Genomic DNA, 18,081 nt, shown 5'->3' with positions numbered 1-18,081 from the left:
ACTGACATTTTTCCTCCTTACTGTTTTGCATGCGAGTCATTCAGGGAGCAGAAAGGAGGACATTGTTTAAAATTAATTGGAACCTGATAAAGTTTAAAGATAAAACAAGTATGATGCAATTACATTACAAATAAGATTTTATCATTTCGGACAATTCATCTCAATAAATATCTAAATATGTTAGGAAATAACCTGAAATATGTACATGTACATATGTACTTAGTCTGTGTACATGGTTTTCTAAGAGGAATGAAATGGAACCAAAACACAATGCAGAGGAAGGAAATTAAATTTAATTTACTAAAAAAAGGAGCCAAAGAAACCATAATACTACCTACATTACTTTCAAAGAAAACATCCAGTTATCTAGTTGTAGCTAGGGCCACATTTTATTTGACACACTATTGTTACTGACTCTGATCCTCTGAAATATGACAGATTTTGAGTCTCTCAGTCCAAACTTTTACCTCCTGCTGGTAGATATTATTTATGTTTCACAGTAAAATATGAGAAGATTATAGCCTATTTTAAATCATTGGTTTTCACAGTGGGTAGAGAACGATACGTCCCGCTGCTGACCGCTTCTCTTTGTACCTAAAGAAAAAGTCAACTGGAAGAGAACCAGGAGCTGCTTTTTTATCTAAACATGAATAGTTTAGTAAGACCTTAAATAACAAACTATCCTTCTTAATTCTGCCAATCATAACCCTATAGGTTTAGTAATTTAAGTTAAAACAAATTTAATCTTTTGATTTTTGTTTTTATTTGCTTGAACCACATTTGAAGCGATACGTTTTTGCGCCACATCTGCCTCCAAACGGTTGCTGGTAGCACCCAGGAGTGTTTTCTAGGAAATTCTCTGTTTGGCTAACTCCTAAAGGACTTATTTATTAACACGTCCAGGTTTTAATATTTATAGCAGTGGCGTCTGAGTCAAATAAACTTTCACAGCCAAATGTTGCACATTTTACAGCCTTCATATCAAATCACCAGGGTACAGAGTTTTTAAATGGAATATGCTTAACTATTTGGGTCAAAGGAAACATGATACCGTGTGAGGCAGGTGTTCAGGTAAACACTCTCCTGGAGAGTGCCAGAGTGTGTTTGAAGGAAAAATACTGGCACGGGAAGCTTTTGGCCAATATCCCTGGATGCAGACCAGAGAAATACTGCAGGAAGCTTAGGGTGTGATTATTTTAGCCGGCTGTTAAATCTGATATGGATTCAGGAAGGGTACACCGAGTGTCACTTGGGAACTAGAACACAGACAGAGCGAAGGGACGGTTAGGTGTGTTAATGAAAGGTCACAAATGACCGTACACATGAGCAAGGGTGAGAGCCAAAGCTCGCCGATGGCTTGGAACCAATGATTTAAAGGTCCTGCAGGATGAGCAGGATACACTGGGTCATGTTAACACATTCCTCCAGCAGTGTTGTGCTGCGCCAGGCTGGCGTTGCTGTCAGGAAACTACTGTAACTTTCTCCTGTCCAAGTCAGAACGCCCACCGTTCACCAGCAGTGTTAAACGGGGAGATGGGAAGGTGTAGAAGGATGAGGAAGACACTCATGTTTCTCCTTAGAGATCTTAAAGGGGTTATATTTAGCATTAGGAGAACCCATGGAGCGGATCAACACATTCTGCAGATATCCAGCGTTAGTAATAAACACTGTCACCGACCTGCTACTGAAAGTCACCATCAATACTCCCTCTTCATTTAAAGCTTCTCTCAACCTATATATATATATATATATATATATATGTATGTCATTATAACATACAAAGCATATTGTTCTATATTCAGGTCGTTTATCACTGTACTTCTGACTGGACATGTTCCCAGTGTCATATCGTCCTGCACAGAAATACGATGATAAATGACTTGACAGATGGAACAACAGGTGGTCTGAGGAAGAGTTCAGAAAGTGCAAAATGTAAAAGACGTTTCACGTGCTGCCTTAAAGGGTAATAACAGTAAATATCAACGTAGCTTATTAGAAATTTGTAGATGAACTGTGAATATTTTTGATGGTAGATGTGTATTTACTGAGTAGTCTGTGCTTTAGGCTAACAATGGAACCTGAAAGCCTGTTATTAGTTAGCCTAGCTTAGCATAAACATTCCTAACTGTGTCTTCACTGATGTCATCGAGTTCCTAAAGTTACACATTGCAGCCATGTTGGAGACATTCATGGTGATCAGTAAAGCAGTTTTAAACAAACTTCTGATATATTGTTTTAAATATTTTAAAGATTATTTTTGGCCATAAAAGCACCAGACTGGCTAACAAGCATCAAGAGGAGCAAACAAACGAGAACATATTTTGGTTTTGATGAATTATAAATCACATTATAATGAGAAAGTTTCCCTGCGCCTGAATTGAAAATGTTTCCATAGCTGGAGGAGGAAAACAGCTGGTGCTACTGTGCAAAAATCAAAACAGATTGACCCAGCAGGGCTCAAACACACAAGAGATATATGCATGTAAAAAGGTTCAAGCAAATTAATCTCATCAATGAACATATAACTAGGTAAGAGGGCCGACTTGACACAATATCCACCCATCACTGACCCCTTTCCTCCTACCACTGAAAGTTTTAATGCAGCTCTATGTACATCTTCTCTCCCCCAACAGCTTCTGACATTCTTCTACTTTATTATCATTATTATGAATTGTTGATACGTTTTATAAAGTAAATGTTTTTCATGATCAGAACAATTTCAGCTACAGGAGTATGTTATTATTTTTACCTTACTTGATAACATTGGACTTAGCTTGTTTTAGTTTTTATATACTACCAAAATGGCCACCCGGTTTGATAACATAAAATGAAAACACTCCAGTATTTCTGGAGCAATACTCTTTTTTTTAGCGTTTATAATTTAATACCAATTAATAGGATTTATGTTTTGTTATTGTGCACTTGTTTAGTTTCAAACTTCTGCTGTATTTCCTGTCTGTTCCTCTTTAGGAGCACCACTCCCATGGTAGGAACTCTTCAGAGAACATGCCTCCTCATCCAAGCATTTTCAGCGACCCCTTCTTCATGGTGGAAACTTTGTGCATATGCTGGTTTTCCTTTGAGCTCATCATGCGATTTTCAAGCGCTCCCAGCAAGATCCACTTCTTTAAGGATGTCATGAACATCATTGATTTCAGTGCCATCCTTCCTTATTTTGTCACCCTTGGAACAGAGCTGGCCAAAGACGATGACTCGTCTCCGACCACATCCTTGGCCATCATCAGAGTCATCCGGTTGGTGAGGGTCTTCAGAATCTTCAAGCTGTCTCGGCATTCCAAGGGCCTTCAGATCCTCGGTCAGACGCTACGGGCCAGCATGCGTGAGCTCGGCCTGCTCATCTTCTTCCTGTTTATTGGGGTCATCATCTTCTCCAGCGCCGTCTACTTTGCGGAAGCTGACCACCACACCACGGATTTTGTCAGCATACCGCATGGCTTTTGGTGGGCAGTTGTCACAATGACCACAGTGGGATACGGTGACATGTACCCTGCGACCGTTTGGGGTAAAATGGTTGGCTCCATGTGCGCGATTGCTGGTGTTCTGACCATCTCTCTGCCTGTGCCCGTCATTGTGTCCAACTTCAGCTACTTCTACCACCGAGAGACTGAATGTGAAGATCAAACTGAGTACAATCATGTGCAGACATCCCTATGGGAGGATGAGGAGCCTGAGGGAGAGGAGACAGAGGACGGGGATAGGTATCAAGATCCAGAATTTTATCCCACTGAAGGAATCTGCAACCCTCTCAACGGGACTTTACTTGGCGGATTATGTACTGGCCAGATGGCAGAGTACACAGGAGGTAACATGTATCTGAGAGAACCACTAGTTACACAAGTTTAGAAAGAGCCAGGATTCTTAGCCCCCGTATTCAAAGACACAGGAAGTGTAAGTAAATAAGCTAATTCTTGCAACAAGAGTGAAAAAAAATGGAGGAACTCCAAAGGGACACTTTTAAATTCTCACCTTGAGTAAGACAATCAAGGTTATATACCTCCTAAAAATGTTGTACTGGTTCTACTTCCTCGCTTAATTGTCCTTTTCAGCGACATAAGTCAGCTAAATATACCTGAAGATAAGCCTTTTTCACAGAACAGCTCAAACTACCAACAGCTTTCTATTCTCAGGGTAACGGTATAAAAATAACTCCTGCTAACATGTAGCAATGCTTCCAGCTTGGGATGAAAATGACTTTCAGAAAGTCTGTACCTTGAAACTATGACGTCTTAGTTATTTTTGCCTTAAAGGTTGCAGTGCAAGCGAGACAGATGATTGCTACATCACAACAGAACTCAGCCAAACGGTAGTAAAGCTGCCTCCGAAGAAAGACTGGGATCTGTCCTGATCCAAATTCACATTCTCAACACTCTTTTGTGAAAAGTATACAAACGCCGAGTTTGTCTGTTTTAATTACATGCTCTCTTTGTTATGCTATAGCAGTAATACCCTTAATTTATGCTTTATAGCTCAGTGTTTTTGTCAAGGATACTATTTTACTAATTTTCTTGAAAGCTACTTTCATCTGTAGGCAGTAAAAATACATGGGTAGAAATTAAATGGGTTGACAAATATAATATTCACCAAGTGATAATTGTATTTTTTTTATTTTATGATAAAATAAAAATGAAAAAAAGTCTTTAGGCTGCCATATCAGACCTCGTGTTTCATGTTTGAGTTGCTGAGAGAAGTCTTGCTAACTGCCAAATAGTTGTCATCCGATAATGTTCTAGTAATGTTCCCGTCTCAATAAAACTCTTCAGATTTTCCACTACATCACAGTGGAGACTAACAGAAGTTATGCAGACTAAGGCAATGCTGCTATAATAAACCACTTCAGTAATTGGCTTCAGCTAGTCCATTTAACAACCAGTAAAGTCCGAACTGATGAAATGTTTTGGTTTTTTTTGGTGGATAAAGTCCAGATCTCTGTTTACAAAAGACGAGGAAATGATGAAAACATGATGTCAGTGTGATTTCCCACATTACAGCAACACATTTTAAAGGCATGGGAAGAAATGCTAACTTCTAAAGATTTTATGTTAATTTGATCATACCAGTAGATCTATGATATCAACAAGACATTTTTGTTTTAGTTTTCCAAAGGTAATTTAGATTTGTCTGGTAGCAGCAGAGTGACTAACTTTATTTGTTTTTGAGCTCTGATAATAGTGTGAAATTAGATGCAAAAACAATACAGTAAAAAGTGTAGGCTGTTTAGTTTTTATAAATGTAAAGAAAATGTCATATGGTGAAACACGGACGTCGCCATGTTGTTTACGCTGCAATGCATTCTGGGTAAATGACATGCTAGGTCCCGTAGTGCTAGCTAACCAGCCAAAAATCGATGGCAATGTAGAAATCACAAGGCGCAATGAAGATGAGGAGGACCAAACGAAATAAGAGGAAAAAGTTACCAGAAGAAGCTGCTGTTTGTGCTGCTGCTAACTTCAGCTTCATAACTGAAACAATGAAAGCCACGTACCTCTGGTCGGACTGTGTGATCCGGTAAGTTCATGTGCTCTGTGCGGTCCGGTAACATCTGTTTAGGGTCTGGTTTTTGGCCCGGTGTCGGTCCGTGATTTTACACTCGACACTATGGTAATAGCTTTGTTGTTTAAAAGAGCTTTCTGTTTCTCCCATCGTCTTTCGCTCATTAGCCGGCGGGGTTAAACTGCGCTTTGTGGATAAAAAATGTCTGCATGTCATTTGGTTTAAGCTTACGAGGTTACGACTCTTTTTATCAATTTTGCTCATGACTTAAAGTTTTTTAAAGAGAAATGCTGAGAGCAGAAATACTTAGGAAGTTGTGTTTTTCCAACTCTTCTTGAGTTTTATTGGCGGTTGGCAAAAACCATTAAGTAGCATTACCGCCACCTACTGGTGGATGTGGTTCATTTCTTCGGCTCTTTCTCGTGCTCTTCGTTTCTTTCACGTGGGAAGCGTGTAAGACTCACTTCACTATTTTTGTTTTTGTCATGAAATTACTGCCAATAAAATGGCTACCTCCAGGCGTGACAAATATAACAAAATATATACATTTTTTGAAGTAATTATGAGTTTGTATGCATCACAAAGAGCAATTTTTGAGTTAATAGGAAAATTACAACATGTTGATGTCAACATGTTCAACTAATTAAGGATCCATGTAAAGTAAATTAATCTTTTTTGCAGTGCCACCACACAAAAATAGAAAAATCTAACTTTTAATTTGAGTAGGCTTCATTTATTCAGAAAGGAAAACATGATGAGAGAGGATTGTTAAAAAAATCACCATTGGTTTGATTATTGACATCTTTACAACTGGTGAACCATCTTTGTTAATTTGGCCCATATTGGTGATAATTGTTATGCTGACAGACCAGCTATATATATTTTAGTGTAAATATAAATGTCATTTATCTTTTATTTATTTATTTTTTAGCTTTTTAAAAATGGCAGCTTAGAGGGAGTTGCAGTAGTATAACCTATATACAACTTCTGGCATCATTCAAAACAAAAAGACAACATATACATACCTTCATGGTAAAAGTAATAACAAAACAGGCTAAAACTCTGTCACTTTAAATAATGTAGAAAAAAGGCGGTATGTATGTCTGTGATTACTGTTAAAAAAAGTAAACATGAAAATAACTCAAGATGTCCAGAGATTTAAATCAAATTTTATTTCATTTTATTTTTAACAAACTCATAGATTACAATTTAATTTAGAAAATTTAAGAGTTTTTTTCTCTTTCCTGAATCACAAATCAGACAGAAATTAGCAAAATAAAAAAAATAAAAAAAAACTTTTGCGCTCATTATTAGTTTCTCCCACTAGAGGGCGCCCTGCTCCTATACTGAGCACTGCTCTGCATTGGAAATACCAAAAAGAAAAACGTGGAATTGCACAAAAACAATTCCAGGATTTATTTCCCTGGAAAAGAAATACAAATTATTCATATTTTCTCAAAAGATCTGAGCAATTCCCAGAATGAATAAAAATTCAAATAAGCTTTAAATAAGACACAAAAATAAATAAATAACTTAGGTCAGTATTAATTAAATTTAAGAATCCTAAAAAAAAACAACAAAAATAATAAATTAGAAGACAATCATGTATCAGAGTTTTAAAACCCAAACAGTTCTGGTTTCTTTGTGGTTCTGTATTTTAGTCCACGAACAGCTGAGGACTGACCACCACATTCTGACCCATCCCGAAAAGGTCATCCGAGTCCAGGTTGAAGTCCCTCTGAGTCTTTGTTGATTCTTCCGAAACCGTTAAAGTATTCCTGAGAGGTAAAAATCTTGTGAAAGGAACCGAGTGTCGATCCGGAGAGTTTCTGGATGCCAGCGATAAAGGAACGCCGTGTTGTGAGTTCAGGAAACGGGTGTAGCCGTCAGCGAGCAGCAGTTCCCTGAAGGAGCAGTCAGCCTCGTCATAGATTGTCTGAAAGGAGCGGAAACCATTAAAACTTTCATCACCAGAAGAGAAAAAATACGACTAAACAGTCAAAAATTAGATGTTCTTGAGCTCTTCTTCATCGTACCTGTCCTCTTAGATTCCCGGAGTCGTCCATGCAGAGAAACATGGACGATGTCTGTCCCTTTATGACCACATGACCCGGTTTAACGGACTTTATCTGCAACACACCTGGACAAACAAACAGGTTCAGTTTTCAGGCTCTTATGTTTTCAGTTCATCTTCTGAAAATGCTGTTTTTTCAGCTTAGGAGATTTTTCTTCAACTTCTGTTATATCCTCAATGACACACTTGAGTCCTCTTCCAGTTTTTATGTACTTTTCATTTTCAAGAGTGACCAGGAGGAAGGAGCCTCTGCATTGTCATACACTGCAAAAACACGTCATTTTATTTTGTCTAGTTGCTGGTGCAAACATCTAAGTACACTGAAAATAAGACTAAACTAGCCTAAACGTAACTATTCAACAATAAATAGAAGCTTGTTTTAAGTCAACAATTCATAAATATTGATCTTAAAAAGTTCTAGTTCCACTCTGGAAGATTTTTTTTTTACTTATAATTTTGGAAAAATGTCTTTTTATGAGTGCAAAAAGTCTGCACTTTTTATCAATATTCAAAAATTTATTTAAAACAAGCTTCCATGACTTGCTGAAAACTTTCTTGTAAATCAGTTTAGTGTTATTTCAAATGTCCTCAGATATTTTCACTTGAAACTCGACCAAAATACTTTGTAAAATTTAGTTTTTTTTATAGTGTAGAAGAACCGGAAAGTCTTGGATTCCTGAATTAAAGCCCCAAACAATCTGATCAACTCTAAAACGTGAAGCATTATTTCAACAAATATTTCATTCCAGTTACATTTATACTATTTTGTTGAAAACAATTATTTTTTTTATCTATTAAATAAATGTATTCAAATTAAAGATCAAATTTTAAGGAAAGTGATCAATGTGAGATGAAAAAATGTGCTGGTTTCTGTATTTGCATGTATTTTTTCATATGTTTTTACTTGCAGTTTATGTTTTAATCCCTCAGTTACTCACTATAAGGACTCTGAGCATCACTTCCAGTCACTCTCCCATCCAGATGCATCTCCACATACAACCCGCGTCGGTGATTCTCTGCAGCAAAGAAATCAGCACAATTAAAATTAATAAACTCTTTCATTTTTTATTTACTTCACTTAAATATGAACACTTTATGTCACAGATAAAATAAATCATGAGTGAAAAGGAGCAGATAAAAGTGATCATATATAAATATCTTATAAATGCAGAAAGAGATTTAAATGGTTTTATCTCACTGTCCAGATTCACACCTTGAACTGAAATTCATCTTTCCATCAGAAAAATGTTTGAAAATCTCAGTTCCTTTTATTAAATTCCAGATTCTCCTTCCTGCACTGAATAAAACTGAAGTCCTGTACATACCTGTGTAGAGACGCACCTCTCTGAGCTGATTCCTGAAGGCAAGGATTGGGTTGGATTCTGGGACGTAAAACGACCATGAAAAGGGAAGAGAGAGGATTAAGAAAAGGAACGGGCAGGAAGGACTCTTATCTGGAAACAAAAACATTTTGACAAAGGAATAAAAGGGAATGTTAAATAAAATAAATACAAAATAAATAATAATAAATAGCTAGGGGGGGAAAAAGCCAAAATAAATAATAAATATGAAATTCTTGACTCTGTGTGAGCGGCTTCTGGATTAAAGGAAGTTTGGTGCTTTTATAAAGGAGTTAGGAGAAGGAGGTCCAACTTCACAAGAGTGTATGAGTCAGACATTAAGCTGCTCAAACTGGAAACCAGTTCCCATAATGGACCAGCGTTCCCATAATGTGGTTTAAACACTTTTTACAAATCGATTCTGATGCATTTTAACAAGATTATTTAAAAAAGAAACATCAAAAAAGTCTTGAAATTAAATGTTTTTCCACATTCCAGCGCTGCGGCAGTCAGTGTTTATCTGAGACGTTCTGCATAATTACCTCAACACACAGCAACGCAGCGGCAGCGGCTCTAACTCACACCAGTGATGAAGATCCTTTTGTCACGTTCACAACATTTACTGTAACCTAGCGTGCCTTCCCCTGCAGTCCTCCGCTCGGAAAATAAACACATTTCCAAACCTGAGAAGGAAGCTGCGGCGCTGACACGTCTCCCTGCGTCACGCGCCGCAGCAAAATGTGGCGAGTGATTCTGCCAGGAAGTGACGTCGGCCGTGTTTTGGACTTTATGGTGTTTATTCTGTTTGATGTATGAGTGTTTGAGAGAGAAAGAGAAGGAGAGAGTGGGCTGAAACTGATTTCCAAGCAGGGGAAGTGTTTACAGGACCGCAGCTGTGCAGACACCAGCGAGACGCTGAACGTCAGACTGTAAACTCGCCGCCTGGCATCCAGCGAAAACTCCAGAGCACAGCAGACTGACTCCAGACACTGTGACAAGTGATGTTTGCAATGCAAAGGTAATCTATTGTCACATTTTAGAGAAAGGAATCTGAAAACATATGAAAGATGAATCACTGCCAGCCTTTTTACACTGTAAAACACTTTAGCTGCATTTAGTTGTGTCTGCCATCTTCTACTCCTTAAGTCAAATAAATTTAGTTTTAGGATTTGAACCTAAATGTGTGAGTTTGTGAAAGATAGTAAGTTGTGTTAACTTTTTATTGAGAATTGAACAAACAGAGTTTTTAGGTTAACACTTTAAAAACTGAAAGAAGAAAAAGACAGGAGTGGGAACTATTTCCCAGAATGCTTAGCGGCGTGTTTCTGTCTCCTGAGATGGAAGTGTGTTACATTGATCTGTTCACGCTAAATGTTTCTGAGCTGAATTCATTCAGATGTTTCATAAAATTCATCATCAGATCAGAAATTTGGTTCATGTGATTTGAAACAAGAATTTAAATTATTCAACAGTAAAATAAGTCATTTTAACTTGATATTGTGGGAAAAATAACAGAGAAATGTGGCTCTTTAACTGGGTGAGGACAGTTTGTTTTCTTGCATATTGTGAAATATTTATTTGGTTTAAATGCAGCATCAAGTTAAAACTTACAAGTCAAGATCAATGAACTTAAAAACAGTGTTTTTAGGTTCTCTTGTTAAATCAACTTTATGAACTTTAATTTCTGAGTTAAAAACAATAATTTTTTATTGACTTAAATTACCTTTTCAAGGCAGCAGGTGAACTTTCATTGTCACCTTCTAATGTTTTACAGTGTATTGATTTCTATTTTCAAGCAACTAACATAGAAACTTACAAAGCAGTTTTCTGCAACCAAAGAGCCTTTAGAGTCGTGCCCATTAAACAGGAAGGTACGACCATATATGGACGATGAAGTAACGTCTGTGATTACATTTTCAAAAGTCCCTTACCGAACAGACTGTTTTATTCTCAGGAAACATAATTTGTAGCAAAAATGCATGAAGTAGATGTGTGGCTTCACAAAACAAGGACAGAATGTGCATTTTGCTGTAGAGATGATCTACACAGGACCAGGATGAGCTCTGTGGAAGTAAAGAGGTGAAGATGATACTGTTTGTTTCTCACTCATAAAAATGTCTCTCTGTTGGAATCACTTTTTGAAACAGCTTGAATCTTTGTTTCAAATAAACCAGGCAAAACTGAGGAATCTGAATTTAGCACGTATAAATGCCCTGAATGTTAATGAAAACTCGCTATGGGAGTAAACGGCCAGATCGCCATGGTGACACCTGGTGTTGTTTGTGAGCATGAAGTTAATCAGTTTAGAAAATAGTTTCTTTATGAGTCCAATGTCAGCAGATTGCACTAAACCAACTAAATCATTTGGCTTCTTACTGGATGTTTAGCCACATCACGTGACTTCAGCTGCCACACTGCAAAAACACTAAATCCTACCAAGCATTTTTTTTGGTTTAGTTTTTAGTGCAAATATCTCAGTAACCTTGAAATAAGACAAACTAACTTAGAAGAAATTTTCAGCAAGGTATGTGCACTTGTTTTAAGTAAATAATTCCTTTATATTGATGAAAAAGTTTTAGTTCTGTTGGCAGATAAATTAACTGTTTGTTTGACCACAGCTGCAGTCTGGATGTGTTTTAGCTTCCCTCCCATCAGCCACATCTATTTCTGACCTTTTTTGGGACCAAACGATTTGTAGTTGTGGTGAAATAACTGCAGACAAACGTTTAAGGTTGGAGTAGGATGATGGGAATAATGTTTTCACATAAACTTCTGAACTTCCTTCAACGCTGCTAAAATTTGAGCGCTTTTTGTCATAATGCAGGGAATTACAGGCAGACCAGATGCTGAGCTTTTAAATCTCTCCACATGATGCCGGTTTGTTGGGTCTAATTCCTTCTGGGTTTCTTGTTAGAAAAAGTCTTGCTGTATTCAGTTGTTGATGCCATTTCACTGGTTCAGTCCTTTGTCTTCAACTTGTTTTCATTTCCTATTTGTGCATTTGAAGTTATTTCTCTTACATCGTTGTTGGGTATTTTTACTTAAATTTGTAGTTTTTTGGGGTCTGGTTCAGGTTTCTGTTGTTTCTATTCGTTCTCCCTCAGGCTGCCTGTTGCGCCTGCTGTCTCCTCTCCCCCCCAGTCTAATCTCACTGGTTTTCTGCTCTCCACTGCTCGTCTTTGCAGAACTTTTAACTATTACTGATGTCAATGTTATCAAAGTACTGCAGCAATATATTTTTATTATGCAAATTGGCCGAACAAATCTTTCCAGAAATAAGAGTTGAAATTTGAGAGTTGACGCCACCAGAGTTTTCCTCTAATTTAGAAATCAAAATAATGTGTTAGTGCAGCTGCACCATGTGCAGAGTCTCCAGTCCTCAATGCTGTTTGATTCCTGATCCATTTGATCAGGAATCAATTTGCTGCCTCCTTCCTGTCCAGCTGCTGTTGCATAAAAGACACTAATGTCACACAAAACTTTAAAAACCTACAATAATAAACCATATTTAGCTCTTTACCAGAGATAATCGGGTTTATATGATGGCAGCATTCTAACACATTTCCCAGGTTGTTTTGAAAGAGAAAAAACTCCCACAGCATCATAGTCCCTCCACTGTACTTAACTGAAAATCTGTAACGTGTATTCAAACATAACTGGATGAGAATCCATGTTTATCTCAACAGAAATAAGGCAACAGTCTAACTCCAGGACATTATCGTGCATCGTTTCCTGCTGGGAAAAATTTAACAAAATGTACTTTTCAGCAAGAAAAACACCAGATGCATCTTTTCTTTTTTTTTTTTTTTTTGTGTACGCCGGAAACGTCATCAGCTGAAAGAGCTGGTCTAAATGCAAATTCAAACAAGGGTTTATTATTTGCAGATTGTCTGAAGTTTAAGCTTGAATTATTTTTGAATTGCCGTATTTTCCAGACTATATTGTCTGATTGATCTGTAGTCAGATCAATTGCCTTCAACTTAAAAGCTGCATCATACGAACTTCTTCGTGTGGTCGCCATGATGAGGGGGAATGAGTTTGAAAACATTTCTGCTGCTAGCATGTGCTTGTTCTAAATGAAAATTAGCGCCTCCTTCTTTGATTTCCAATTTTGACTTCTAATGATTCACGTCCTGCTAAGGCGCCCCCTGGTGGTTGAAGAAAAATCCAGACAAGCTGCACCGGGCAACAAGCTGCATGGTTCAAGGTGTGGGGGGGAAAGTAGCGGCTTATAGTCCGAAAAATATGGTAATTCTGGAGCTAATGTCTTTTAAGCTTCAATAATTCAGTTATAATTCACTTTACATCTGTATTTGTCACAAGCAGACTGATGTGGTGTATTTCTATAGAGAGATCAGTTTCCCTTCTCAGATTAAATTAATATTTGATTTTTGCCCAGTTTTCATAGATCTCAGTGCTGCTGTCGGTTCAAGATGTGTAAAAATAACAAAACATCTTCATCAAAAACTCCAATCTGCCACATTACAGGTATGTTTTTTTAATTACAGCTTTTACAATCATTTTCATTATTGTCATCATATTATGTCACTACTCTCCAGTAATATGAATTTAAATCATAGCACAATGTGTTTTTTTTATTCTCCAAAATGTACACATACAAGTAGCATATCTTAAATGTCCATAGTTTAAAACATATTTCCTTTTCATCAACCGCAAAATGAAATTACAGTCAGCCTTAAAACTGAGTATGAAATGAACGTACGGTTTAATACACACATACGAACTGTACATACATACATACAATAGCAGTTATCATAAAAATGATAAAAATAAAATACACGTTTTACAAAGTCCTGACCCGAGCGTCCACATCTTTAGATGACTGATATCATGAAGTTCACTCTGAAATGACAGATTTTGGCATGCATATTAACACAAAGGCTCCCTATCTAAACCGTTTATTTTTTAAATCCTGGTTGGATCAGGAGTTTCTCATAAAGCACTTTTCCCAACTCTCGTCATTGGTCCTGTTCACATTTGTGCATCTCAGTTCCTCTATGGCTTCAGAACACACACAGGCGCACGCACGCACACACACACGTCAGTTATCCGTCGGAGTGTTTTCTCCTTTCAGAGTCAGATCATCTGAAAATATATCAACCGTTTCACTCGATCTGAACAGGAATGCATTTCTTAAATCGTAAATTCGTTGTGTCAATATTGCCGTCTCACGCTCAGAAAAAGAAGATGAATTCACGACAGGCGATGGTCACTTTCTACAGACCACTTTCTACAGATTCAAACATCATCATCATGCCACAACTATGGAGAGGAAGAGACAGAAAGAGAGAGAGAGAGAGAGGGAGAAACTGATGGATAAATGGACATTCGCTCGTTATTTCGTCATCTTTTCAGATTTCATTCACACACCGTCTGATTATTTCGGGACACGATGTCAGTCGTCCGTTTTTGCTTTTGCTCTTCGGTATTTTTTTCTTAAAAAATGTGGGTTTTTTCTTTAGGTTGGAGTAGAAGTGGGTTCTGAAGAAGAAGAGAAAAAAAGAAACATCTAAGTGTTATTACTCTGGTCAACAGCCAAGAAACAGTCTGAGGTTTTCCAACTGTTTGAGTCATTTTGATGAGCTGAATCCAACAATCACATCGGTTTTGCTCAATCAGGTCAACTTTCTGAGCTATGGAGCAACATCAGCATCAAAATGCAGGACCTGTTCTCACATCCTGAGAATCTGATGAGCAGGAGAAGAAATCAGGACAGGAAAGAGGCAGAGAATATTCCACAACACAGACGTATCCTTCAACTAACCCTTAAAAGTGTTTATTACTCAATTTACAGAAATCAAAGTTTATAACATTTAATTAAGAAAACCAATTTTTTCTCCTAAAACCTTTTTTGGATGAGAAATTTTAATGGAAATGAGCTGATGATGTCAAGTTAGTCCAAATTAAGTTAAAATAAAACCCTGACCTGATGGGGAAAAAAGTGAATGTCATTTTTGGATTCAGTGGTGCAAAATAATCCTAATTCATCTGAAAAAACAGACTTTTTTTCCTGTAACCAGGTTTTGTTATTTGCGCTGCTTCAGGAGGAGGTTCTCACCTGGTGTGCTTGTCTTTAGCAGGAGTACGTTCTCACAGAACCCGACTCTCCTCTGGGCCCAGAGTTAGCTGAGAAAGAGAAGGAGGATTATTAACAGACAGTTACTGACGACCCGTCTGGGTTTTACTCGGCACCAGACAGACCGATCTGCAGTTTTATGCAAAAGTATTCATGCTGCTTGAATTTTCTCACATGTTGCAGCAGCATGATGACAAATTTTACTGGATGATAAATCGTCCCAGAAGTTATCATGATAAACGATAATATTGTTTATTATATATTATAACACATTCTTACAGATCAATAAACTTTAAATTCCTATGAACATTTAAAACTGGAACTGAAGACTTTTTAAATATCCAGAATAAATAAACAAAACAACAAATATAATTAATCATAGAGTCTCTGTAAACCAAACTGTCTTTCAAAATAAGAGCAGGTTGAGACCAGACTTTTACCACCCAGTTTTTGATAGAAAAAAAAGAGTTTGTTTTAATTTATTATGCGATTCATTGATTTATTGATCATTGTGACAGGCCTTGAAGCAGCATTGGAACCACAAACACAATCAGTACAACAGTAGAACTTAATATTTGTTTACAGTTGCATCGATTGGACATTCCCAGGAGGTTTTAACCAGATTTGGACCTCAGAATCATGAAATGATCCCAAAGGAGACACTTCTCAGTGTTTTCACTTCGGTAGGTTTAGTTCGATTTAGTAGATTGAGACATTCGTAACATTTTCAGTTGGTGCGGTTCACTTTCATCCTGCATCGGGTCAAACGAACCAAACCCTCTGAAGAACCAGTTCCTCCTTTCGCCTGTAGGGGCGCTGCATCAAGAACCACTACAGAAAAACCTCTGAAGAAGAAGCTGAGCAGAACTTCCTTCTTTACAAAATGTAAACATCAGTGGAGAGCATCAGATTTTAGCAGTTGGAGGATTTCTCTTTTTGTCTTTGGGAAAAAGAGAACGAGCCATTTCTCCTGCTAGCGATAGACTACTGTGTTCGTTTTGGTTTCGTTTACCCACAATGCACTGTGAAGCGCTCTCCATACCGTTGACCTTCACATATACATTGTTGCAGAGTTCATTTAATCCGAACCGAGACTTAGCCTTGCAGGTGGACATGAGTTTGTGTTGGTCTCTGGCTAATTTGAAATACCTAAAATACAACTTGACTGTAGCTGTAATTACCCACCATGCAGCGCTGCAACTCCTCACCTTCGCTCTGGACTTTCCTCAACGTGACGGAGGGCGTCGAGATGGCGGAGGCACGGAAGTTGGCAGGTAACGTCTCGGAGGAATCGGACGTGACGCCGCGGAGATCCTTCTCCCGGAACATCTTCCTCCAAGACGGGGAGCGTGTGAACGTTTTGGTGCCGTCCTGCAGGAAGCAGAAAGAAACGGAGGTGATTTAGGAAAACCAGCATGCAGAGCAGAGGACGGCCATTACAGCCTGTTGATAAACTAGCATTTGACAAAGCACTCTCTTTTGGACGGTTTGGTCTTGCATGCTGTAACTAAGCAATTAGCACCATGTAAACACAGCTGAACCTCTTCTGCATGCCAACAGTGGCACATGCACTGGAGCCCAAATGGCTTTCTCTATAAATAACAGGAAACTGGAGCTTTTCATGACAATGGGGAAAAATTGACAAGTGAGCAACATCAAAAAAATCTTTGATGTGAAGTAAAATGGACCTAATCAGCTGGTTACAGTAACGTCACACTTCATCTTCATGAGGAGCGATTTGTCGTACCTCATCAGGCCTCCTTTCTGTTCCCATGGAGATCAGAGCGTTGTACTCCTTCTCCAGGAGCTGCCTCGCCTGCAAACACAAATCCTGGTCAGACAGCAGCTGACAAAATGAGATGAACATGAGAATTATATTGAAACTAGACAAATAAGAGTGGAAGCAGTAACTTCTATTTGAAGCTCAGCACCTGTGTGTTCTGATTTGGGATCTGGAGAAGAAGTGCCAAGTCCGTGTAATCAAACGTGTCGTCGAGTGCCAGGAGGGCCCCGTGCACCCCGCTCTCCAAAAGGTTGTCTGCAAACTCCTTCAAACCGATCGACTGAACCCAACACATCACGCGCTCATTGGACCAGACCATCACATCTGCAGAGAGGCAGGCAAAAGCAGCTGGGAGAAGTTCCTTCTTTAAAGTCACGTCTGGTGAAAATGCCAGAGTTGAAATCTTAGGTGTGGTGCTAAATAAAAAGTCTTGGTGGTGTTTTAACAGCACACAGCTTTAAAGTAACGCTGCCAGCGTATCTTCTGACAAATCTGCGTTGTTACATTCAAGTGTAACGGCTGCAGAGTGCGTTCTTAAACCGCCAACGTTTAACGATCAGAGAGGATTTCTAAAATTCTTTTGTTGTTCGTTAACTCAAGAAAGTCGTGCATTTTGTGTGAAATGACAGGCCTGTCACTATGACAAATTTTACTGGACGATAAATTGCTCCAGGAGTTCTTGTGATAAACGGTAATATTAAGTGACGCAATGCTTAAAAACGCAAGAACACATTCTACAAGATCAGTAAATTTAAATTCTAATGGACATTTAACACTGGAACTGGAAGACATTTTAGATATTCAAAATAAATAAAACAACAAATAAAATGAATTTTCAAGTCTTTGTAAACAAAATTGTCCTTCAAAATAAGAGCTGGTTGAGACCAAAGCACCAAACTGAAAACTTTATCAAGCAGTGGAAATTATTGAGTTTGTTTTCATTTATCATGTGATTCATTGATTTATTGATTATTGTGACAGGCCTAAAGATTACCTGAAAAAGAAGATTCATGTTCTTAATTCAACATAAATGACTTAAATACACAAACAGGCTCAGTTTGGAGCAGGAAGGTCCTGGGTTCGATTCCCGGCCCGGCTGGGGTTCTCCGGCTTCCTCCCACAGTCAGACAGGTTGACTGAATTCACCTTTCAGTGTTACTTTAACATTATATTAACACCAACACCAGGCTCTGTTGAATATTTAACCATGTCTGGTGTTAATTTCACCAAAACAATGGGTGTCAATCTTTCAACACTTTCACAAATGTGACTTTAA

General features: G+C 38.0%; 3 protein-coding genes and 1 long non-coding RNA gene across 10 annotated transcripts in view; 2 read left to right on the top strand and 2 right to left on the bottom strand.

Annotated features, from left to right (window-relative positions):
• The window catches only part of LOC103151432 (potassium voltage-gated channel subfamily A member 1-like), an 8,057-nt gene extending 3,383 nt beyond the window's left edge, over positions 1–4,674 (top strand). For both annotated transcript variants that reach the window (XM_016681434.1, XM_007571490.2), the window contains exon 3: positions 2,971–4,674. In XM_016681434.1, the coding sequence (XP_016536920.1) occupies positions 2,971–3,864 (894 nt within the window). In that variant the 3' untranslated portion in view covers positions 3,865–4,674. The remainder of the gene's footprint in view (positions 1–2,970) is intronic.
• Positions 4,675–5,266: 592 nt separating this feature from the next.
• On the top strand, positions 5,267–8,952 carry LOC107838576 (uncharacterized). The gene is made up of 3 exons (XR_001664665.1): positions 5,267–5,526; positions 7,560–7,667; positions 8,868–8,952. It is a non-coding gene; the product is annotated as an uncharacterized LOC107838576 (long non-coding RNA).
• Positions 7,029–10,072, bottom strand: fgf21 (fibroblast growth factor 21). The gene is made up of 4 exons (XM_007571509.2): positions 8,911–10,072; positions 8,524–8,601; positions 7,548–7,651; positions 7,029–7,447 (listed from the first exon to the last, which is right to left on the bottom strand). The coding sequence occupies exons 1-4, from the start codon at positions 9,053–9,055 to the stop codon at positions 7,169–7,171; spliced, it is 606 nt and encodes a 201-aa protein (XP_007571571.1). The 5' UTR covers positions 9,056–10,072; the 3' UTR covers positions 7,029–7,168.
• Positions 10,073–13,403: 3,331 nt separating this feature from the next.
• Positions 13,404–18,081, bottom strand: part of LOC103151430 (liprin-alpha-3-like) — a 34,759-nt gene continuing 30,081 nt past the window's right edge. For all 6 annotated transcript variants that reach the window (XM_016681426.1, XM_007571478.2, XM_016681427.1 and 3 more), the window contains 5 exons: positions 16,954–17,129; positions 16,770–16,838; positions 16,231–16,393; positions 15,005–15,072; positions 13,404–14,427 (listed from right to left, as the gene is read on the bottom strand). In XM_016681426.1, the coding sequence (XP_016536912.1) occupies positions 15,020–15,072; positions 16,231–16,393; positions 16,770–16,838; positions 16,954–17,129 (461 nt within the window). In that variant the 3' untranslated portion in view covers positions 13,404–14,427; positions 15,005–15,019. The remainder of the gene's footprint in view (positions 14,428–15,004; positions 15,073–16,230; positions 16,394–16,769; positions 16,839–16,953; positions 17,130–18,081) is intronic.

The sequence above is a fragment of the Poecilia formosa genome, unplaced genomic scaffold, assembly GCF_000485575.1.
Source record: "Poecilia formosa unplaced genomic scaffold, Poecilia_formosa-5.1.2 Scaffold281, whole genome shotgun sequence".
NCBI classification, from domain to species: Eukaryota; Metazoa; Chordata; class Actinopteri; order Cyprinodontiformes; family Poeciliidae; genus Poecilia; species Poecilia formosa.
Note: the sequence above shows the minus strand (reverse complement) of the source record. Positions and strands in the feature narration are given on the sequence as shown.

Bases quoted from the DNA above. Each gene is read 5' to 3' on its own strand.
- fgf21 (XM_007571509.2), bottom strand. From the start codon at position 9,055: ATGTTTTTGTTTCCAGATAAGAGTCCTTCCTGCCCGTTCCTTTTCTTA. The intron at 8,602-8,910 runs GTATGTACAGGA...TCTTTGCTGCAG, and splicing joins AGAGGTGCGTCTCTACACAG to AGAATCACCGACGCGGGTTG. The intron at 7,448-7,547 runs GTACGATGAAGA...CGCTCCTTTCAG, and splicing joins CCGGGAATCTAAGAGGACAG to ACAATCTATGACGAGGCTGA.